This window comes from Daphnia carinata, chromosome 2 (genome assembly GCF_022539665.2).
Source record: "Daphnia carinata strain CSIRO-1 chromosome 2, CSIRO_AGI_Dcar_HiC_V3, whole genome shotgun sequence".
Classification (NCBI taxonomy): Eukaryota; Metazoa; Arthropoda; class Branchiopoda; order Diplostraca; family Daphniidae; genus Daphnia; species Daphnia carinata.
The window spans coordinates 1,847,562-1,870,160 of record NC_081332.1 but is presented as its reverse complement, the minus strand read 5'-3'; the positions used below and the strand labels follow the sequence as shown (position 1 = coordinate 1,870,160).

Below are 22,599 nucleotides of genomic sequence, written 5' to 3'. Positions count from 1 at the left end.
AGATGACACTACCCGTATTCGCGGTTTGTCAGTTCCTAAACGATCGGAAATTCCTTTTCGTCTGCTTTAAAACTTGTACCCTCTAGTGGTAGGTAGGTAAAGCACGTGCAATTTTTAAAGTCGTCTGTTTACTTGTGCACGTCACTCCGTATGCTGATGTTGACTTCGAAAAATGGCTGCCACTTTCACAAGAAGTTCTTTCAATCCAAATAAAAAACCTAGCGATCCTGAAAGGTAATCATGTCCATGCAATTTAGCTTAGACTTTGTATCAAGCAAAGTTTGGGTATTTTCTTTTTCAAAACCATTCAGTAACCTTCTTTCCGGTATTTTCTTTGACAGATGGATCTGTATTTACCCTGCATACATTGACAGTAGTAAGACGAGGGTAGCTGGCCGCCGAGTTCCTAAATCCCGTGCGGTTGAGCGACCTACTTGTAACGAAATAAGCGATGTCTTGCAAGCCGCAAATTTCAAGGTAGGAGTTGAACCCAAGTTCTACTCAAGGGAATCAAGCAAAGAAGAGGAAATGCGTGGAAGAGTAAGGGTCCAGCTGAAAAATGAGGATGGATCTCCTGTCAATCCAGGATTTCCCACCAGTAAGATAAACAGTACAAGTTAAAAAAACAGATTAATATGATTGACATGATGACATATTTACAACAGGAGATTCATTGTTTTTATACATCGGAGAGAAAATTCCCCATTTAAAAAGCAGAGTCTTCAAGTCAAGTGGAGACGGACAAGCAGCCGGCCAGGGTGGTGGTGGTAAGAAGAAAGGCAAAGGAGGAAGACGTTAATGGGACAACTGTGTATTAGGATTGATGAAAATAAATGAAATTACATTATAAACTGTTTGAGCTTTTCTATTTTAAGTTCTCTGTGTGAACAAAAATATTTTAACAATAATAGTAGATCCTAACAAACTTTAAACTTCTCACAGTTTCGCCATGTCTTCAATCACCCCAACAACAGCAACAGCTTCAATTTCAACCCTTCCAGCCTATTTTTTTGAGAATTCTTATTAACTCGATCATAATGGATACAATTTTTAATCACATACCCTAGGTAAAGCAGCAACCTGGTAGGCAGCACGGGCAGGAAAGTTGTCTGTAAAATCTGAATGCAACAAATTTCTATAAACCAGTTGTGCTATAAAATATAAATATGGGACACAACTTACATTGGCGATATATTTCATTTACTTTGCCAAAGTCATTAATGTCTGCAAGCAAAACAGTAGTCTTGACAACTAAAATATGATCCAGAAGTATGGAAATGGTGATGAAAATTATTCTGTCTGTGCCAAACATTTTAGATACCATTTTTGTAGGAAATTCCAGCTGCTTCCAAAATGTGCCCCATGTTGTCTAAGGCTTTCTTTGCTTCAGCTTCAACTCCTCCAGGAACTAGCGACCCAGTTTGGGCATCAAGGCCCAATTGTCCAGAGATGTATAATGTTTTGTCCACGAGAACAGCTTGACTATTGGGATGGCAATGTAAGATAAGCTAATTTGTACAGTGTACAGTGCTTAAGAAAATATTACCTATATGGACCGATGGCTGCTGGAGCAAACGATGAGTGAATAATGCGACGCAAAATGGTGTTCGACATGATTGAGGTTCAAATCTTGATTGAAACACAAACTATGCTATCAATCGACAGAGATTCTGTGAGCAACAGGCTATCCGATTTCCCGACGGATATTTTGCCAACTTCGCAAAATAACCTTGTTGTTACAATCTTTTCCATCAGATGGCGAAGGCGACATTCTCGATTTTGAACGATTTCCTTTTTTCCTGTTTTACTACTATCGCCATCTCCCGGTCAGATTTCTAGTTAATTCTCTAAATACAATTTTTTTGCTGCATCGCGCTATCGCTATAGCGTACTGGCGTGCTAGCAATGCGTTAATTACTCGGCTTATTTCAAAAACGATTAACTAAATGAAAAATATAGCAATTTTCCCGGAATAAGCATTGAATTTTGAGTATATCCTGAGATATCCAACCAAGTCGGATGAGTATCAGTTTTTGCAGAAAATTTTTTTAAGCCCGACTAAGAAAAGTCGGGCTTATTTAGTCGGGCTTATTTAGTCGGGCTTAAAAATATTTTTGATTTGAATGTTTCAGAGATGCAATGTCCTACATACGACTAATATCAAATGATTAAAAAGGCTTTGACTACGTGCCCGCATGCGTTCAACAAGTGACAAAGAGGAAAGTCCTCTAGGGCACTGAGCAACAGGTCCAGTGATAGTTCGATAATTATTAGATTAAACTACAGCACGTATCCGATATGCTGGACTATTACGATGTGTTGTACTCGAATGATCTTTGGGATTTTTGAGTTTAAGTGATACGGTTGCACTTTACTCTTGCGTAAGTTGGCAGCCATTCTGTCAGATTTTCTTGAGTGATTTGCATATCCGGTAAAACCAGTTCATGCAGAGAAGGCCTCATAGCATAAAAACATATGAATTGAGCTAAAGGATGTCGATCCGTTAAACGAAATGATTTTTTTATTGATTTTGAAATTATACATCAGATTATACTCGAACCAAAAATGTAGAACCGTGTGAAAGCTGTTGAAAACATGGGTTAGATAAACACAATACGTTACGTAAGTCTATAGATATGGAATCGGCATTGCGGTCAGTGCCTAAGCATATAAGTGAGACCTTAATGCTATTGGAGAACAAACAGGGCGTATGTTATGCGCAGCAGTTTTGACAAATAACAGACCTATACAAGCATTGGATTCGATGGACCCAATCACACTTAACAATCACAAACCAGTTCCTGTTTTTCTTTAAGCACAGTCCATGGAATGATGATGCCCCATTTACTCAATCCTATTACTGTAAGGTATGACGTCAAACTGTTGCGTCATTTAGAAAAGAGTGACTCCTCTTTTCGTTTCGTTATCGATCTTAAAAGATCACATGGAAGTTAATTACTGCGATAGGATCGTACGCAATGTAATAAATAAGCTGCGTTTTAAAAGAACACCGTTCAATCGAAGTTCATTCCATCAAGAACAATGAAATTCGCTATTGCCTACCTGTTCTCCGTCCTTTACCTTAGTGCAGGTATTCAGCAATCATTTGTCTATCAAACGTTCATAATGTTGTCCCCTTTTCTAACCAGGAGCACCGACTCACGATGAACGCATCATAGGCGGTGAGATCGCCTCACCTGGGCAATTTCCATACATCGTCTCCTTGACTGAAAACAATCGACATGTTTGCAGTGGCTTCATTTACAGCGAGAAATGGATCGTCACGACAGCCTCGTGCATCGTTGGGTAAGATTGTTCACAAAGATTATAAATCACAATTTACCTTGTTCACGTCATGTTTAGAAAAACTGCGAGTAACCTGAAAGTAGTTACTGGACAGCAGGATTTAACTGTACTGGATCCTCATGAAGAAATCCACGCAGTTTATCGACTCGTTCCTTTTAGCGAATACGATGCCACTAATAAGCTCCATGATGTCGCCCTTCTTCAGGTATGTGACACGCTTCTTCTTGCTGCTGTTGTTTGATCAATGCGTTTAAGGCTAATATTATTTACAGTTGACGAATAACATCACTTACGTCACGCCCAATGGAGTTTACTTCATCAATTACAACGAAGTTGATATGACGAATCCTGAAGCCACAATCATGGGATGGGGTGCCACTCAGGTATGGGTCGTTCATCGACGGAAATAATAGATCCTGAATTTTAAAAATTATTTATTAGGAAGGAGGATTTGAATCGACGAAACTTCACTACGCCACGACGATGATCCAAAATGGAATGGAATGCGGGGATTACACCGGATCAGACTTCCAATTGGCAACGATGATATGCACAAACACTGCAGCTTCTACCTGTAGCTATACGTCTATTACACGTAAATCGATTAAAATCCTAATGAAATTTTTAATTTTCCAGCAGCCATCGCTGGTGCACCGTGTCAGTACGACGAAGGATCACCTTTGGTTCAATACATTAACAGCAAACCGATAGTGGTGGGCGTCATGTCGAAGAACAGAGGCTGTTCCGTGGATCAATCCAGCGTGTACACTCGCTTGTCCGTCTACTATTCTTGGTTTATAAAGACAGCCGGCCAGCAGGAATTGGATAATAGCAGCGTCACTACCCAAGAGCCTGGAACCACCAACACGAATGCTGTGACAACAGCAGAGTCGGTCGTCACGACTGTTACAGAACCCGTAGTTTCAACTGTGACGGATGCTGCTACAACAGTGGGGGAGGTTTCTCCAGTTATTCCTTAAGCTATATTGCAAATTATATATTGAAAAGAGTTAATGTCTTGTCGTGTTGTACAATACAAAAGGATTTTTGTTTATAACATCATGGGGGTATAATGAAACAATTCAATTTGAACGGACGTCTTGTGTGGTGCAATTCGATCGAAAGTCGTTTCAGATACAACGTTTTAAACGTAATACAAGTTACATGTCAGCACCCCAGTTGGACATCAGCATTTTAAACAATACAATAGATAACAGAGATTTGGAATGCTCGGATGCGAGATATGTGATGATTGGATGAGACGCCTACGTTCGACATAAAGAAAGTTCGAGAAAAGCTGTTTCTTGTCTTAATTTATACGATGTCTCTGGAGGTAGGAAATAATTAATTCAGGCTTGCATAGTGTCCCCAACAAGTCAATTGTGAAGGTGAAACACTTTGCTGCCCAAACAGTTTGATAGAGATGTATACAGACATGAGAAGTTTACATAAAACTCGTTTCAAACGTGTAATGTTGAATATCAACAAATACAGTCTCGTTACTTGTCAATTTGTTTACACATGCAGACTGTAAACACGCCATACGTGAACTTGGCTTTCGATTATCAACATTGTATGCAGAGCTGAAGAGCAGCACAACGCTGGCACCTTCTTTATTCAAAGTGCTCAAATACGTCAATCACTTTGCTATCGGCAAAGTTCAACGTTCAGTGGTTGAATTGCATATTATTTATAGAAGGCCATTTAGTTATTAAAACAATCGGTATTTTACGAAGGCATTTACATATGCTGAACAGTAGCTGATGAGTATAACCATGAATTACTGCGTCCTCCTTTTGTTCATTATCGCGTGCTCAGTCACAGGTAAGTTCAATTAGCGACATTCATTCGTGTTCTATAATTAATTGCATACGATGTTTTAAAGCGGTTCCAGTGGCTTTTAATGGCCGCATCATCGAAGGTGGGATCGCGTACGAAGGACAATTTCCTTACGTCGTTTCGATTACTGAAAACGGCCGTCATTTTTGCGGTGGATTCATTTACAGCGAGAAGTGGATCGTTACCACAGCTTCATGCGTCTTGGGGTAATTCAGTCAAAAACATAACTACATTGAGTTAACTAATTTTCGAAAATTGTAGGAAAGTAGCGAGTAAATTGCAAGTCGTTGTGGGCCAGTTGCAGCTCACTGCAATCGATCCCAACGAAGAGGCGATTCAAGTCCATCAAATTTATCCATTTGATGGATACGACAGCGTCCATCAAATCCACGACGTCGCTATGATTCAGGTATATACAGTACATCAAAAAAATTAAATAGTTGTAATCAAATATTTAATTTGTTCTTGTTTGTTTTATAGCTGACGAAGAATATTAGTTTCAGCAACCGTTACGCGGTGAATTTCATTAACTACGACGAAGCTGATATGATTAATCCCGAAGCAACTGTTATGGGATGGGGAGCCTCTCAGGTAAGGTTTGATTTTGTTATTACCTTAAATAAAATTTGAAAATTTAACTGGAAGTTTTGGCTAATCAAAGGAAGGAGGATTCGAATCAACGAGACTCCGTTACGCTTCTGTGACTATCCGCGGAAACGAACCTTCATGTGGCGATTACAATGCAACAGAGTTCCAGACGGCTAGCATGTTATGCGCACAGAGCAGTTCAATTAGCAGTATGAGATTCTAAACCTTAACTGTTTCAAAACGTGAGATCAAATGTGGTTGAATAGGTAATGCAGGTGCTCCATGCCACTACGACGAAGGTTCACCTTTGGTTCAAATAATGGCAAATAGGCCAATAGCAGTGGGCGTCATGTCGAAAAACACGGGCTGTTCCATGGACTTGCCGAGCGTGTATACTCGGGCATCCATTTACTACTCTTGGTTTTCTCAGTTAGCTGGACAACAAGCGCAGGATAATACTATCATTACGACAACTGTACAACAAGCGACGACCTTAACCGAGAGTACGACTGGAACGGTTCCAACGACAACAGCTTCAACATCCATGGCGACGGAGACGACTACTTCGATTGTTAGCACCCCCAGTACAACTACGGCCAGTACGACAACTACGGTTGCAACTACAACCGTGGATCGCACATTCACTCCGCCAACGACGACTAGAGAACCGGTAACACTTCCGCCTGATTTTACGCTTCCGACTACTACGACGAGACCGCCATTCACGCTTCCCATTCGCAAAAGACAATTGAGGCCGTTATAATGATTAGAAGAGGATTTTGTTTTTAGGTTTTTTGCAATGAATTTTCGGGTCTATGTTTCAGTAATAAAGATGATGTTATCCCGTCCGTAAGTAGATGTCTTAAGGACATTACGGGATTCATTAGCTCTCATTCACGCAAGTCATAGGGTTTACTGCACGCCGCTTCCATTAGAACGGTCAGTATTCAGTTAAGACTATAACGCAATTATTGCCCTGTAAATGAGCTCCATCATTAAATTTGTTGTTACTAATCCATAATAAACACGTAGTGTTGCTCGGTTTTGATAAGAAAATATGGGTCCTGCGTCATTTAGAGCGTTGGGGCTAGATGAATTCGTGATTGCACGCATTCAGCTGTACGACATAACCATCACATGGCTCATCTTCGTTATCGTTGTTGTCTTAAATAAGATGCCTTGATGGGCACATGATTATATTAGTAGCATTGCTTATCTAGCGAATCGATATTTAGCTTTAAAACAATGTAGTACCACCTCGTAAATTTGGTTATCGACAGTAACCGAACCAAATGCCTCAACGATTAAAAGAAGGAGGTTGTATAATATGCGAACACAAGCCGAACGGTTTCCATTTACTGCTGTGTTTTGTAGCTTGAAAGACGAAAGATGAAGCTTTTGCTCCTTCTTGCTGCTACGTGTACTGTCTCAGGTAGGTCTTCCTGAATTGGAAGCGATTTCAAAAGATAATACGACTGACGTGAATAATTAAATGTTCTTGTGTTGTTTGACATGAAGGAATACGTGACCGCATCACGGACGGAGGATTGGCTTCCCCAGGGCAATTTCCGTATGTCGTCTCAGTTACTGAAAATGGTCGTCACATTTGCGGTGGATTCATTTATAGTGCGAGGTGGATCGTCACGGCAGCATCCTGTGTCTTTGGGTAATTGTAAGATTGTTTCTAACTGAAATGTCTTATTCAAGCTACAGGTTTCCTTTTATCCCTCATCATTCAACAGCATGAACATTTCCTTAGATTTCAGAACATTTCTTTTGTAAAAGCTTGGACAATTTTCATGAATGAAATTCAGAGAGTCTTTGCAAAAAAATAAAAACGTTCTTCGTTTTATTTAGGAAATCCATGCTGACTCTCAACGTGGTTGTCGGACAGTTCAACCTTATAAATCCAGACGTTAACGAAAAGATTATGGATGTCTATACGATCACTGTTTTTCCTGAGTACGACAGTGCGATCAAACGACATGACATCGCGCTTATTAGGGTTAGACAGAAAATGAAACCTTGAAAGGCTGTTTCGTTTTCTAATTCATTGTCTTCTCTTCAATAGCTGAAAGAAAATATTTTGTTCGATGATGGATATGTTGATTTCATCGCATTTAACGAAGCCGATATTTCTAAAAAAGGAGTGATTATGGGATGGGGTGCAACCTTTGTGCGTACATCTTAATGCAAAAATATTTTTTCTGCTAGAAGAGTTTACGTTATCTTTGGTTGCACCAGGACGGTGGGTTGGAGTCTGTCAATTTACGCTATGCGGGCGCTGCTATCTTTCCGACCAGCGATACAGTACCATGTGGCAATTATGCCAACACCGAGTTTGACACCACGACCATGATTTGCAGTACAGTATCCTTGGCTGCAGGTGAGGCGTCCAATATTGCACATTGGATGATCTTAGCAATTTACTAAATCGCTGGATTTATTCAAATAATTTAGCAAGAAAGTCTGTACCTTTCGTGATGAACATTGTTTAGTATTGTTGCTCTTGTTCCAGTTCCAAGTGGCTCTGCTTGTCAGTATGACGAAGGATCCCCATTCGTGCAAGAATTTACTGATCCTGCCGATCCTTCATTGGTAATCCCAACTGCTGTTGGCATCTTTTCTAAAACTGAGGGCTGCAGATCGGATAGTCTAGGAGTTTACACTCGTCTGTCCGTCTATACTACATGGTTGCTGGAAACAGCCGGACAACAACCAACGCGTTCGCACAACAGCTCCTATTTCTAAACGACGAAAAAACTAACGCTTTCACCTCATTGTATACCAAAATCCAACACAGCCCAAAAGTCTCAAATGGCAATTTACTAAAATAAAAACGTTAACTCAGCTACTCTAAGTGGAACTAAACACATTACATTTTTCTAGCATTTTATTAACACATTCCGAACAGGTTTAAATCCAAGCTGATCGGTTACGGTGAGAGTTTTTTCTGTCACTTTTGCATCTAGTTTCTCTTTTTCTTCTTCTTCAGAAAAAATAAATAAAGGAGGAATCAATGTTGCACGAAAACTATTGATACGTGAAATACCACAGCCGCTACCACATCACGACGCTTATGCAGCCATACCACTGAATACGAATGACTCTGGACTATCGTAAGGCACAAGTCGAAAAGTGTGCATAGCACAGTTCGTTTGAACGTGTTTGATCAGGGGCGGGACCCGCTAGTCCGCGTTAGTCCTAAATACCCAATCACCCCGTGCATTTGACCCAGTCCTATCCCAAACTGTTACGACATTTCAAACTACGAGAATTAAATGGAAAAACCCCGTAAGAACAATTGCCCTGTTATCCAACCAGATCTGACGACTCACACTTCAGTGTTCAAACACCATTTTGGAAAAGAAAACCGAGCAGTTTGGACGTCATTTAACATTTATACGCGTTTGTGATGTTTGCACCTCTTGAAAAAGATGAAGCTCATTTTGTTTGTGGTAGCCATAATCTTCCGTACAACAGGTAATAGACATGGCATTATTGTCAAAGCACATTATTCTTCATTGTCACATGATGGTCAATTAAACATTATGTCTTTTCGTAAAGGGTCGTTTTCTCAGACTGATCGCATCGTCGGAGGCGACGTGGCTTCATCGGGACAGTTCCCATACGTAGTTTCAATAACGGAAGATGGACGTCATATCTGTGGCGGATTCATTTACAGCCCAAGATGGATCGTTACGGCAGCTTCCTGCATTGTTGGGTAACACTCTTGCGATTAGTACATAAAATCTAACGATTCATTCTCCAATTTCCCTGTTGTGCTTGGCTTAGCAAATCATATACTAGGCTGAACGTCGTTGCGGGACAGTTAAGCCTCCTAAATCCAGACATTAACGAGCAAATCATGACTGTGTACACTCTCAATCCTATTCCTGAGTACAACAGCACGAATAAAGCCAATGATATCGCCCTCGTTAGAGTTAGTATAACGCAAAGTTGATGTAGTTCGGATTTGCCTTGAATAATGTTTCATTTGTTGTACAACAGCTCACGGCAGGGATCGTCTTCGATTACGAATACGTGGATTTCATTGAATACAACAACGAGGTGGATTACACGAAAACGGCACTCACAATGGGATGGGGCGCCACCTACGTAAGTGCGTTAAACAATACCTATAATGCCTAATGCATTTCAAAAGAAATTACTACTTCGATCTTTACAATGTCCTTACGCGTTTCGCAATTGAATAAAATAGGAGGGAGGTTATGAATCCATCAATCTTCGTCATACGGACGTATTTCCGAGCAAAAATTCTACGTGCGGAGCTTTTGGTAACGAAGAATTTAATCCTTCAACAATGATATGTGCTGCGGCCACATTGGCCACAGGTAAAACTCATTTAATTTTTTTCAGATCGTTTTTCAAAAGTGTTATGCCTTTTTTTTCTATTTATTTCCTCCCCAGGTACTCCTGCCGGATCTCCTTGCACCTACGATGAAGGATCTCCGCTCGTCCAAGAATTTATCGATCCTGCTAATGCATCGCTGAAAATCACGACCGCAGTCGGCGTCTATTCAAAAACCCAAATCTGCGAGTTGGGACAACCTGGCGTGTACACCCGCTTGTCCTTCTTTGCCCCTTGGTTACTGAACACGGCCGGACCTCAACCTCAACGTCCACTATAGGCAGGCAATAACTGCACACGTTCATTTGTAATCAAAACGAATGTGCGGATGTAGAGCCTGTGATTCTTGGACTGAAAAGAACCGCAAGGATTGTTAAATCGCTTAATGATTTCATGAATTTCTTAAACTAAAATAGATCAATTCGCCTCATTTTAATGGAATCTATTAAAAAAATGAGGTAGGGGGATTGCGAAAGTTTGTGTTGGTACATAGGGGTATACTGTACAAACAATAATATCGGCGACGCATATCAGATATAGGCTTTCTCCTTCATAATCTTCGGTTCAAAGTAAACAAAAGAAACTAGGGGAATTTAATTTTCCTACCTGGGTTTTTTTGGCGTTCCGTTTACATCGTGAGTCATTCACTCTTGTTGACACTGTTCGTTGGTTAAGAAACACACACATAAAACGAATAGGAAGTTGAACAGATATGAAGGCAATACACGAACTGGAACACATGACGTACAGTACCTGCACGTGTACGACTAAGGGTTTCAACAGCATTCGAAAGGACGACGTAGCTTGTTGTTAAGGCAATCCAATCGATTTTTAATGGCCTACCTGGAGATGCCCCTTTTGCCAGGGGTGTTCCATTCCTAATTGTTGTGTCCATTACGTTTTTCCAAGTCCTTGAAATGAACTACGAGGGAATGGACTAGACAATGTTTGCAACGCCCTGTCCTTCGTGAAATAGAATGATCGCCCATCCTTCGCAATTACCTGTCTGGATTTGGGTATTGCCCGCAGGTAGAATTTAGGAGTTGTGGAACGAGAAATGTGCCCCACCTTGACCTCACTGTCTCGTAGCCCAAGAAATCGTTGATCCTGCCAACGCGTCCTTCAGACTCCAGATGGCTGTCGGCATTTTCTCCAACATAGAGAGTTGTGCATTCGGACATCCGGGCATCTACACTCGCTTGTCTTTCTTTAGCCAATAGCTGTTGGACACTGCTGGACAAGAGCCTGAGTGCTCACGAGGGTAGAACGTTTGTTGCGATGGTTTAATTGCAAGCCGGACGCAATTTATTATTTTATACGAACACGCGAAAATTGTGCTCAAACAGCACATAATTAAATCCTAATGTAATTCGGTTGTTAGCGACTCAGTGCAATAGATAAACGTGTCTACGAATCGCTTTGCTTTGTCATTTGGTTGTTTGATCAATCTTCTATCACGGCTTGTACCATATGATGATTATGAAATTTTGTATACACAACAGAGGGTTTAGCTGTTGTTAACGGTGCACGCGTACGTTACGGCTGTTTCCCTACATTTTAAGTTCCCCTAAAAAACCTTGGGTTTGTTTGTTCTTTCCAGCAGGATTTCTAGTTTGGGAGGCACGTGTGTTGGATTAGAAGAGGATTGCTTTATAATTCGAAATTCCTTTTTGAATTTGGTACACTATGAATTCCTTATACAAAATGCATGAATGCAATGGGTGGCTGTCGAGTGTGTTAACAGATTTAAGGAATCAGTGGGGGAATTGTGAAAAAAAACCAAAACCCAATGAGCGATAAAGGAACGAACACCTATATCAATCATGTGTTATCGAAAACGAGACGCGTTCAAAGTTCGAAACAAACATATTTAGGGACTGGGGAGCAAAGCCGAATGATTGTCATTTAGAAATCGTATCGAGAACAATGAAGTCCGTTCTGATTTTCATCGCCGTCGTTTGCTCCGTCTCTGGTAAGCGTAAGCTATAAATTCAACTGCTCCCCTAATTAATTGATTTATATTTGAAGCGCTTCCAAGCGGGCGCATCAATGAGGGAACTCTAGCCGAGCCTGGAAACTATCCGTACGTGGTTTCTATTACTGAGAACGATCGCCATATCTGTGGTGGTTTCATCTACAGTGCAAGATGGATCGTCACTGCGGCTTCTTGTGTTGAAGGGTAAGCCATAATTAGCAATCATGCATAAATAACACAAGCTTCTGGACATTGGTTGCGAACTAAAGTTTTCTTTTATTTCTTTGCTTTAAGGAAAACACCGAGCACACTGAGAGTCGTAGCTGGCCAAGTAAGCGCAATCAATCTTGATCCTAACGAGCAGACGGTTTCCGTGTACACCGTCACCATTTTCCCGCAATACGACAGCGATTTAAAGCTGAACGACATCGCTCTCCTGAAGGTATATGATTTGTTTATAAAGCATTTGATGAATATGCCTCTCTCCATAAATAACCGCCGCTTTCATTTCTTAACAGCTTACTGCGGACATTAACATGGATGGCGAAAACGTTGATTTTGTTGGTTACAACGAAGCAGTTAATGGCGTAGACGCAGAAATCATGGGATGGGGTGCTACGTTCGTAAGTACATTTCCTAAAATTAAGCCCAGAAGCAGCATACTAATCATCGAAATGATGTCCAAAATAGGAAGGAGGATTCGAATCCGTTAACCTTCGCTATGCGACAGCCTTCATCAATGTTAAGGGTGCCGGCGATCTTTGTGGCACTTTTGATACTACCGCATTTAATTTCGCGACCATGATTTGCGCTTCGACTGTCGCTGATCGTAAGTTAAACACTTCAAAATTAGAATAATTGATTGCGTGAAACCAACAGCCGAACGGTACTAAGTGATAATTGACATTCAATGGGGATGTCATTTTTGTTGTTTGTAACAGAAATCTTAAACTGAACACAGCGACCTACTTAATCTTTGCATCGTTTAGTAACTCCTGATTATATACTTCCTGTAGCTCCACCTGCACGGGCTGTCGGATCACCTTGCAAGTACGACGAGGGATCGCCTCTAGTTCAAAAACTCGGTACCGACAGCGTTGCGACTGTTGTTGGTATTTTATCCAAGAGTGACGATTGCTCGTTGGATACAGCGGTTAGCGTTTACACGCGCGTCTCCATCTTCTACTCATGGCTGATCAACACAGCCGGTCAACAGCCAGTTAGAACGACGACACTGCACCCACAACAACAACTATCGACCCCAATGGTAAAAAATAAGACTGTACATAGGGATTTTTATGCGAAACCATCTCTTAGCAGATGTCTTTCAATACCGCTAGCGAATTCGATCTACGACGTCGTTGGCAAACATATTTTGGACATGAATAAACACGTTTAAAACCTTCCATTAAAAATCTCTGAGTTTGTTTTTAATTAATAGGGCTATCATAAGATGATGCATGTCAATACATTTGTGACAGTAAAATGATAAACCCTTACAAGTTAGCTGTTGCACTTCATATCAATCTGAAATCGAATCTGTGTTGAAGACATCAAAGTTCGATGTGTGGAAATGTTCGATTCTTATCTCCTACCCTCAAATAGTAAACGGTCATAGAAATTAATATTTTAAATGATTCTGTACGCCATGTGTACACCAACATTGAAATTGAATTCACCGTTTAAAAAATTCACATTTATTTTGGAAATGTCAAATTATGTTAACCGCTATCCAAAAAATGTAATCACATAACGGCTGAATCAATGGACGCTTATCGCATAACGGATACACGCCCGCAGAATTCGGCCATTTCGTTCACGGCAATAACAAAGGACTTTGTAAGACGCGATATGACATTATCCTATGCCGTTAGTAACCGTTGGGAACCATGAAACCTGTCGTCCTCTTCATCTCTATCATCTGCTCCGTTACAGGTACAATCATTCCAATTTTAAACTAATCAGCTATGCAAGCATTAACGTTGATCAATAAAAAAAAAGGACTGGCTGTTTTGAACGAACGCATCATCGGAGGTGATGTGGCTACACTGGAGCAATTCCCGTACGTCGTCTCCGTGATTGAAAACGAACGTCATTCCTGCGGTGGGTTCATTTACAATAACCGATGGATCATCACGGCTGCATCCTGCGTCGATGGGTACAATCACGATCGAATTATTAAGTTAAAAGATAAGACCGTTCGTTTGACCTTTTACGTTCGTATCTCTGTTATTTGTTGCGCAATGAAAAGGAAATTACCGAGCGCATTGAAAATCATGGCGGGCGGCTTAGATTGGAACGTGATGACGGGCGACGAACAAATCATATCCGTTTATAATATTTATATTTTCGAAGGGTATAACAGGACGTTCAACGTGAACGATATTGCGCTTATTAAGGTATATAGACTTATAGACTTAAAATGCCATGTCAAAAACCTTTTGATCCATTTAAAATTTGCATAGGTGACGAGAGACATTGATTTTAACTTGCCCAATATTGATTTCGTCAGATACAACGAAGTCAACACGGACGATTTAACTGGCATTGTCATCGGATGGGGTGCCACTGCGGTAAGCACATGCAAAATCCATTGGATTATAACGTATGTAATTATTCAAAGAACAAACCGCAGGAAAATGGGACAGAATCTAATGAGCTTCGCTACGGAACAGTGGACATTAAAGAAGAAATTCAATGTGGCGATTACTCTCAGCCGGAATTCAAACTCTCTTCTATGATATGCGCTTACGGCGCGATTGCCGAACCACCAGGTAAAAATCAGAAAGAAAGATAAATGTTTAAAGATGAATCAATTCAACAACTAGTTTATTGTACATAGTCCCCACTGCGGGGTCTCCATGTCAATACGATCAAGGATCTCCCCTCATTCAATCGAGCATCGGGCAAGACATTGCTGTCGGTGTCATGTCAAAGACCGAAAGCTGTTCGATGGACTCTGCTAGCGTCTACACTCGCTTGTCTATTTTCTATTCGTGGCTGCAACAAACGGCCGGCCCACAACCGCTGCAATGAAATAGACAACATTACAAAGCCGATAACGAATGGGTTTTTACCTCTGAATAAATCCCGAGATAGGTGATGGGAATTTTGAATACAGAAAAATCGAAACTTAAAACAGGGACGCGGGGTGTTTAAATTCATGGCGTAACGAGTGACGTGGGATAGTAAATAGACTTTTAATCTAAATAACGATTTGTTCGTGCCTTTTGTTCATTTTGTCCACTGGTAGAAGGGGGGGGGGGGGGTTAACATCGTTTTTATCGCTTCGGTTCAAAGTGTACAAACGTTTGGTGGAGCCTGTCGTGTTTCTGACGTTGGGACAGCGGTAAGTTAGCCGTTAGGATTCAGTTACTGAACCGATCGGCGAACAGAAGCTATCATGCAGCCTATCCTATTCTTCTTGTTAGCTGTTGTTGCTGTTGTTACAGGTAAACGTTCGTTTTTCGGAGAAATTTCATTGATAGCCAACTCAAACTTGCGCGCTGGTTTTGAATTAAGGTGTTCCTCATGGAGAAGGACGTATGTCCGGAGGAATCCCGATTACCATCGCACCCCCGGGAACCGAAGGATATAAAGCTATGTTCCCGTATGTTGTTTCCATCGAGTACGAGGATTCACACATTTGCGGAGGCTTCATTTACAGCGAAAAATGGGTCGTCACAACAGCGTCATGTGTGGAGAAGTGGGCATCCCTTTTCACGATGGGCTTCCATCATTTTTTTTTTTTTTTTTTTTTTTATTAATAGCGAAACATGACATGTTATTGTTGTGATCGTTTCAGTAAGGTTCTTAGCAGCTTAGTGGTTGTGGCCGGACAGGTAAATTTGATTGATTACGACTATTCCGAAGAAAGGCATGCCGTTTTCAGAGTGTTCCCTTACGACACCTATGATAGTGTCACGCGAGCAGATGACATCGCTCTGATCGAGGTTGGTTGAATGCACTAGAAGAAGATGAAGATTAAGAAGTTTATCTATTCGAAAATATTCAATTTTAGTTATCAAGCAATATCAGCTTTGCCGACACCTACAAAAATTTCATCAAGTTCAATGAAGTCTATACGGATGAGAAACCTACTCCTCTTGGAACATTTATGGGATGGGGCGCCACAGTGGTAGGTTCTTTAGGATCTTTAAAAACGACTCATTACTTAATTCAATTCTTGATTTAAAGGATGGAGGAGGATTTTCTCCAAGGCTCCGCTATGCCGAACTTACTATGCTAGAAACCAGTGGCATATGCGGAACGTACGGCGCGGATGAATTCCAAATTTCCAAGATGATATGCGCCATGGACATGACAAGTCCCCCTACTAGTATAACACTTATCATTATAGCTTCTCACGATGCCTTTTCTTGACGATCACTTTATCCATACGTTGTAGTTGCTCCTTGCACCTTCGACGAAGGTTCTCCAATAGTTCAAACATACGGAACTACGGGAGCTGAAACAACGATTGCCGTCGGTGTGTTATCTAAACGCAGTCCAACTTGCAATCCCGAGGAACCGAGCGTCTTCACCCGCCTTTCGGTTTACTACGCATGGCTGTACAGGGTCGCCGGACAGCAACCAACATCCGCTAGACGTTAATCACGAACTTCGGGATGAATGCATGCCTCCGACTTGCAAATGAATTCGATTCAATTATACAAAAACAATATTTTTTTTTCGTTTTTTTCCCTTATGTAATTTCAGTTCGCATTGGCGTTTACTTACGAATGTCAATACGAGTGGAAAGTAAGCTTAAACTGCAAAACGATCAATACAATTGATTACGGTTGAATATTTCATATTCTCATTACTACATTACGATATAACGACATCATCTCCTAAGTATAATTAGAATAGGGGCATATTTCTTTATGGGATTTTTTAACGCTTATCAAGGATTTACGTTGATTTTATTAACAGCATGTGGATGGGCAGAGATCAGAGAAATGAGATCACGGATCGTTATCATATGGGGTTTCACGTGGCTTTTGTATAATTTCATTGATAACATCAAAATGATGGCCAGGGGAAAAAAAGATCACCGTTTCTATTTGCCTCTTAAGTAAATAATGTCGACATTTATTGATTTATGCCATCGTTGCTCACGTAGACAGGTAATTTTTTCCCCCCATTTATCAGAGATAAAGGATGTAGGTCTGTTGTTGTCAAGTGTTGAAACCAAACACGCAAAGTATGCAGTACTGTCATGTACGATCTTTTCATCCGCTATCGGAATGTCTAGGTTCATCAAATAAAATGCTCGTTTTAACTGTACGAGTCCATATCCCCATAGAAGAGCCACGGCGTATGCATACGCTGCAATCAGAACTTTATTTCGTTCAACTAATCGTTGTATAAATACAAACAGCGATACTGAAGTTGCAAGGGCTTTTCACGAGCCATTCCGACAGTTCGAAGCTCGTTTTATAAGCTAATGATGGAGTCAACAGTCTTTGGACGTACCGTCTTGTTTTCCATATTCTTTCACAATAAAAAATCCAGCGTTTGAAGTGTGTTATTTAAAAAGCTATATATTAGATGATAGCAAAGGTGTGGCATTGGATCGGATGATGTGGGGCTTCGTTACCTACCGTGCATAGTCAAAATTAAGCTCGTGTTTCATTCTTATCAGATGCAATAAGATGATTGTTCTATACTCTTAAAGGTGGCTGCCATCTGTTGAACGAAAATTCACGCTGTTTTGAAAGACCAAATTACAACGGCGGGATAACAGGGCGGTTTAAAAGAATTGTTTTGTTTTTTCAAAAACTTATACGTTCGATTGCTCTGTTTGGTTTAAAGCTGTTTTGATATCTAATTTATAATCATTCGTTGTTCGTGTCATTGATCGGGAGTTCCGTAGAAAACAAAATAGTCACGAGCTTCCTTTAATAATTTATTCAAATATCACTGATCAATTCTATCGCAACATTTTTGTTTGTGCTATTCAAGGTTGGCTTCTCGTAGACAACAAGACACTGTGACAAGAATGCCAGCTGTTTTTAATAACCAGTTCATTAGGTCCGAAAGTAATATGCAGAGACACACTTTACCCATATACCTATGTATTCAAATCAGCGCTCTCCGCACAACTCTATTTCAACATCATTATTTACAACAATCGGCCCTAACTTGCTCTTTTTTAAAACAACAAGCACAGCCCCTCAAAATTTTACTTGCATCTCTGAAAAAATCGGTATAATTTTTCACGCGACTTCCTGTCAGGTGAGAGAAGAGCTTCGGGAATTCCAGCCACCCCAAAAAAATTGTTTGTTATTCAATGGATGGCACGCACGTCATTTTTGTTTTTCTCAACAAAACATGGATGAGAACGATTACAATGTTAATAGCCTCAATTAGCGACCCCATAACGCAGTCTTTGCTCACGTCAGCAGACGGATAGGTGCCCCTCATCGTCTACGTCAAAGTAAGCACAAAACAGCGCCAAACTGGAATTTGAGATGTCTAATGGGGAACACTAGATTTTATTTTATGAAATAAATTTTTTTTGGGGGGGACGACCGAGATCACACCATCAATTAAGAAAACGGTTGCCTTAGTTGTTGGCAACGACACGCTCTGAATTTCACCTGTTGGTTTTTGAGATCTAGTTCTGTCATGCGTCCAATCGCATTCATCGAGTTCGTATCTCGTTCGACGCAGTTAGCCCAAACAAATTGGAGATAAAATAAAAAATCAGCAATGCGAATATGTTTAGGAAGAAAATAATGAAGAAATTGGAGAAATTCATGGGAGGTCCTATTTCTCGTGAAAATTGGATATGGTTCATGTATTATTTGTATAGCTTTGCGTTTAGTCCTTATCTAATTTCAATTGATAAGACATCCGGCATTCCAACGCTTATTTTTAACAACCAAAGTGGCAAGGTGAATAAAACATGTGTATTTTCAAACTAATTGACAATTCCATTTGATTTTTCCTCCCCCCTGTTGTGCTGTTCTTTCGAACTCTCGAGCATTTGCCACTCCCGCTGAACGTTACGCGCATAACAAATACTCGATTGGCGAAGCACCTGCTAGACAGGCATTTTTCTTTTCAATATTCAAAAACCAAAAAAAAACGAAAAATGAAAATTAATAATTCAAACTTGTGTCACAGGTTCGTTATGTCGCCCTGTTTGAACGAAAAGAACAAAACAACACGTTGTTTTCCGCTCAGCAACAGCCCACGATCGCCAGACTAATTGCACAAACGTCTCAGCTGACTCGAGTTATGCGTCTGCACACATCGACCAAAATAATAAAAATGTATATATTTGTTAATCCCATCTGCGTGCTGGATGGGAAAATTTCGCGATCAACCGCCAGCACCTTTGTTTACCTACCTCAGTGACCAAGTTACGTAAGCCCTTAAACTAGAACTCAAGGGCAACCGTTGTCATTAAGAGAGGAGGTTTTTCGCACCAATTTCTTTTTATTACCTTTCCCTTTTTGTGTATTTTGGTTCTATACTCAGCCTCACTTTACTTGTATGGCCATAAAAAACAGATAAATACTCCCACCTCGTGCCTAGCAAAAAGATCAAACACCTGACGTGTGGACATTTCGAATTTCAACCGCTGCTCCCCCCCACTTAGCATTTTATTGTTCTCGCTGCATATGTTTTTGAAGTTAAAGAGGACACGCATTTCGCACTTTGAATAATCTATAAATCCAGTACAATCGTGAGGGTCCCAGAGAACTTCATTAACGACTCGTTTGCACCCTTTATTTATGGGGGAAAAAATCCCGCGTTCAAGTTGGGCTGTTGGCTCTGTGTTCTCGTCGTGCCGTGTCATCTGATTGAAATTTCATCGAAGACAAAAAAATCGTGACACGTTACGTTTACGCTCGTTAAAAACGTTCACGAACGCTTGTTTGTTTGGAGCCCACCATCGTTGATACTTTCTTCTTTGTTGTTGTTGTTTTTTGCCTTCGTTGCGTAACAGCTGACTTCCGTCATAGTGTCAATCGCCTGGATACAAGGGGAAGGTATGGTGTTTTTGGTTTGTGTGTCTAGTTTCATTTTTTTTTTTATGGACGCTGTTGGCTATAAAAGGGCGGGCGTGTAAAAGGCTGTCGAACAGCCGCTTGCCCAGGTAGCCAACGTGAAGAGCTACGCTGCTCCCAGTTTAAATTTTAAAAGAATCCTGGGAATTTGAAAATCACTTCGTTATTTATACATCTCGGGTTTGTTTTTAGATCCTTTTTTTCCGCTGGAACGTCGGTTAACTTAAAAAAATGTCCTGGAAACATTTCTTGATGCACGGACGCCATATCCCGTTCTTACTGGGCATCCAGGTGGCTTTCATCGTCTTGTTTGGGGTCTTTGTCGAGTACGACAAGGAAGCGCACAGCGCCAGAGCTTTCGATAAAGATGCAAATGCGACCACCAACGAGGGCAACAGCCTCGGCCATTATTATCCAAGTACGTGATACTCTTTTAAAAACATTTAATGATTCAAATGCTGTTAGAGTGACAAATTTTTTTTAATGATTTTAGTGTTCCAGGATGTGCACGTCATGATGTTCATCGGTTTCGGATTTCTGATGACTTTCTTAAAGAAGTACGGCTACAGTGCTGTTGCTGTTAATTTCCTGATTGCTGCCATCGTCCTCCAATGGGCCACCCTTTGCCAGGGGTTCTATCACACGTTCGATGGCCAAAAGATTCACATTACCATCACCAGGTAAAGAATGCGAATACAGTGCAAATGTAAAAGTATTTAAATGTTAAACGATTCAATTTAAAGTTTGTTGAACGCTGATTTCGCGTCGGCCACTGTTTTGATTTCGTTCGGCGCCGTCATCGGCGTCACGACGCCACTCCAATTGGCCGTGATGGCCGTCTGTGAGATTGCCATTTTCGCTAGTAACGAACATCTTGGCCTGGAAATTTTGAGGGTAATTTGTTAATTGCATTTTTGATTCCTTCTATTTCTAAAACGATTGATTTCATTCTTAAGATTTCCGATATTGGAGCGTCGATGCTCGTCCACGTCTTTGGCGCTTATTTCGGACTGGCCGTTAGTTGCGTCTTGCGTCGCGACGTCACTTCAGAGAAGGAAGGCGCCACTTACAATTCAGACATCTTCGCCATGATTGGTAATTTAAAATTCCATCGTATTCGTTTCAATTATCTAATCAAAAACTGAACGATATTCAGGAACCATATTCCTGTGGCTGTTTTGGCCCAGTTTCAATGCCGGACTGGCTGAAGGCGATGCCCAGCACAGGGCAGTGATCAACACGTATTATTCGCTGGCCGCTTGCTGCGTGACGGCCTTTGCCATCTCCTCATTAGTCAGCAAAGAACACAAATTCGATATGGTTTGTGTAGTCTATTTTTGATTCGTGAAATCGTTCGTGAATAACATTTGAATATGTTCAGGTTCACATCCAAAATTCAACGCTGGCTGGAGGCGTGGCCATCGGCACAGCGGCGGACATGATGATCAACCCGTTCGGTGCCATGATTGTCGGTAGTATCGCTGGAACTGTGTCCGTTCTCGGTTATCGATACCTAACGGTGAGGAAAACATGAACATCGATTTAATTATGATTGTGTTTCTGACTTATGTTATTCATTGGCTATGTAGCCAGTGATTAACCGCAAATTCGGCATTCACGATACTTGCGGCGTTCACAATTTGCATGGCATGCCCGGCGTGATTGCGGGAATCGTCGGTGCGATCACGGCCGCAGCGGCCACTCAAGAAGAATATGGATACAGGTTTAAAGTCTTGCAATTATTAAGTTTGTTTAGAAATTAATTCGAATTTTTCGGGCATACAGTTTGTATAGGCAATTCTCGGCAAGAGGACCGCTGGAAGGCACTCCCGAATACGTTGAGCTTCACCATCACATTGAACATCTTCATCCGGGATTGGGTCGTTCAGCTTCGATGCAAGGAGGTTACCAGATCGCAACCTTGTTCATCACTATGGCAATAGCGATCAGTGGTGGGCTAGTAACAGGTGTGTGTGTGTTCATTTACATTTGATGCGTTCATTGTTTATGCTAATATTGAATTTTGAATGTTTTTTAAAGGGCTGATTTTGCGTTTGCCAATATTCGGCAAGGTGCCCAGAGATCATTTGTTTGATGACGAATTATCGTGGGAGGTGCCCGAAAGTGAGCACCATCATCAAGGGATCAGTCAGGCTAGTCATCACGACACGTCGGCTTCACCGATGGTCCATCACGGCAAAGCAGTGGGCGATACGCACATGTAAAACAAATACAACGCGAAAAATCCCGATCACTGCCAGTTTATATTTTATGTATCTGTATAATTACTACAATCTGTGGCGAGAAAAAGTTCATAGATTCATTCTACTTGAACCCCCCTTATATTTGATCGTTTTTATGCCAATGTGATTACGATTTACGTTGATGCTCGCGTCAGTTCCTTTATTTTTGGTCTTATCCATAGTTGTATTGAAAGCAAACAAGCCAAATGTTTATTTAAGAAAAAAAAAAAGAGACTCTACCAACTTGTTGTA

At 40.9% G+C, this 22,599-nt stretch overlaps 9 protein-coding genes and 1 long non-coding RNA gene across 11 annotated transcripts in view; 8 read left to right on the top strand and 2 right to left on the bottom strand.

Moving 5' to 3' along the window:
- Positions 1–9,560, bottom strand: part of LOC132087783 (uncharacterized) — a 31,314-nt gene extending 21,754 nt beyond the window's left edge. Inside the window, exon 1 of the long non-coding RNA XR_009420594.1 lies at positions 9,551–9,560. This is a non-coding gene — a long non-coding RNA (uncharacterized LOC132087783). The remainder of the gene's footprint in view (positions 1–9,550) is intronic.
- On the top strand, positions 94–851 carry LOC130685874 (signal recognition particle 19 kDa protein-like). The gene is made up of 3 exons (XM_057509162.1): positions 94–234; positions 342–598; positions 666–851. Exons 1-3 carry the CDS (start codon positions 173–175, stop codon positions 797–799), a joined length of 453 nt encoding a protein of 150 aa, XP_057365145.1. The 5' UTR covers positions 94–172; the 3' UTR covers positions 800–851.
- On the bottom strand, positions 845–1,707 carry LOC130685877 (2-iminobutanoate/2-iminopropanoate deaminase-like). Its single transcript, XM_057509164.1, has 5 exons — positions 1,547–1,707; positions 1,322–1,482; positions 1,183–1,251; positions 1,063–1,118; positions 845–1,002 (listed from the first exon to the last, which is right to left on the bottom strand). Exons 1-5 carry the CDS (start codon positions 1,612–1,614, stop codon positions 937–939), a joined length of 420 nt encoding a protein of 139 aa, XP_057365147.1. The 5' UTR covers positions 1,615–1,707; the 3' UTR covers positions 845–936.
- LOC130685856 (coagulation factor IX-like) lies at positions 2,981–4,363 on the top strand. Of its 2 annotated transcripts, none has more exons than XM_059494279.1 (6): positions 2,981–3,091; positions 3,150–3,306; positions 3,364–3,511; positions 3,579–3,689; positions 3,748–3,880; positions 3,946–4,363. In XM_059494279.1, the coding sequence occupies exons 1-6, from the start codon at positions 3,043–3,045 to the stop codon at positions 4,284–4,286; spliced, it is 939 nt and encodes a 312-aa protein (XP_059350262.1). In that variant the 5' UTR covers positions 2,981–3,042; the 3' UTR covers positions 4,287–4,363. The 2 variants fall into 2 exon arrangements, with proteins under 2 accessions (XP_059350262.1, XP_057365127.1); XM_057509144.1 differs by having other exon boundaries at positions 3,943–4,363.
- On the top strand, positions 7,058–8,587 carry LOC130685860 (serine protease ami-like). The gene is made up of 6 exons (XM_057509149.2): positions 7,058–7,165; positions 7,252–7,399; positions 7,591–7,738; positions 7,805–7,909; positions 7,978–8,119; positions 8,252–8,587. Exons 1-6 carry the CDS (start codon positions 7,123–7,125, stop codon positions 8,482–8,484), a joined length of 819 nt encoding a protein of 272 aa, XP_057365132.1. The 5' UTR covers positions 7,058–7,122; the 3' UTR covers positions 8,485–8,587.
- Positions 8,718–10,535, top strand: LOC130685862 (chymotrypsin-1-like). Its single transcript, XM_057509150.1, has 6 exons — positions 8,718–9,216; positions 9,301–9,457; positions 9,529–9,676; positions 9,745–9,852; positions 9,956–10,088; positions 10,165–10,535. The coding sequence occupies exons 1-6, from the start codon at positions 9,171–9,173 to the stop codon at positions 10,383–10,385; spliced, it is 813 nt and encodes a 270-aa protein (XP_057365133.1). The 5' UTR covers positions 8,718–9,170; the 3' UTR covers positions 10,386–10,535.
- A 1,407-nt stretch (positions 10,536–11,942) lies between these two features.
- LOC130685853 (trypsin alpha-like) lies at positions 11,943–13,495 on the top strand. The gene is made up of 6 exons (XM_057509139.2): positions 11,943–12,077; positions 12,134–12,284; positions 12,375–12,522; positions 12,599–12,703; positions 12,771–12,909; positions 13,097–13,495. The coding sequence occupies exons 1-6, from the start codon at positions 12,032–12,034 to the stop codon at positions 13,477–13,479; spliced, it is 972 nt and encodes a 323-aa protein (XP_057365122.1). The 5' UTR covers positions 11,943–12,031; the 3' UTR covers positions 13,480–13,495.
- Positions 13,496–13,905: 410 nt separating this feature from the next.
- Positions 13,906–15,256, top strand: LOC130685865 (trypsin alpha-like). The gene is made up of 6 exons (XM_057509153.2): positions 13,906–14,015; positions 14,082–14,238; positions 14,332–14,479; positions 14,546–14,653; positions 14,716–14,854; positions 14,923–15,256. Exons 1-6 carry the CDS (start codon positions 13,970–13,972, stop codon positions 15,114–15,116), a joined length of 792 nt encoding a protein of 263 aa, XP_057365136.1. The 5' UTR covers positions 13,906–13,969; the 3' UTR covers positions 15,117–15,256.
- Positions 15,257–15,400: 144 nt separating this feature from the next.
- Positions 15,401–16,887, top strand: LOC130685858 (chymotrypsinogen A-like). The gene is made up of 6 exons (XM_057509146.2): positions 15,401–15,532; positions 15,603–15,786; positions 15,886–16,033; positions 16,102–16,218; positions 16,278–16,419; positions 16,489–16,887. Exons 1-6 carry the CDS (start codon positions 15,484–15,486, stop codon positions 16,692–16,694), a joined length of 846 nt encoding a protein of 281 aa, XP_057365129.1. The 5' UTR covers positions 15,401–15,483; the 3' UTR covers positions 16,695–16,887.
- Positions 16,888–20,272: 3,385 nt separating this feature from the next.
- LOC130685843 (ammonium transporter Rh type A-like) lies at positions 20,273–22,590 on the top strand. Its single transcript, XM_057509129.2, has 9 exons — positions 20,273–20,522; positions 20,598–20,784; positions 20,848–20,998; positions 21,061–21,199; positions 21,261–21,424; positions 21,486–21,623; positions 21,694–21,827; positions 21,890–22,071; positions 22,145–22,590. The coding sequence occupies exons 1-9, from the start codon at positions 20,336–20,338 to the stop codon at positions 22,327–22,329; spliced, it is 1,467 nt and encodes a 488-aa protein (XP_057365112.1). The 5' UTR covers positions 20,273–20,335; the 3' UTR covers positions 22,330–22,590.
- The last annotated feature ends 9 nt before the right edge of the window (positions 22,591–22,599 follow it).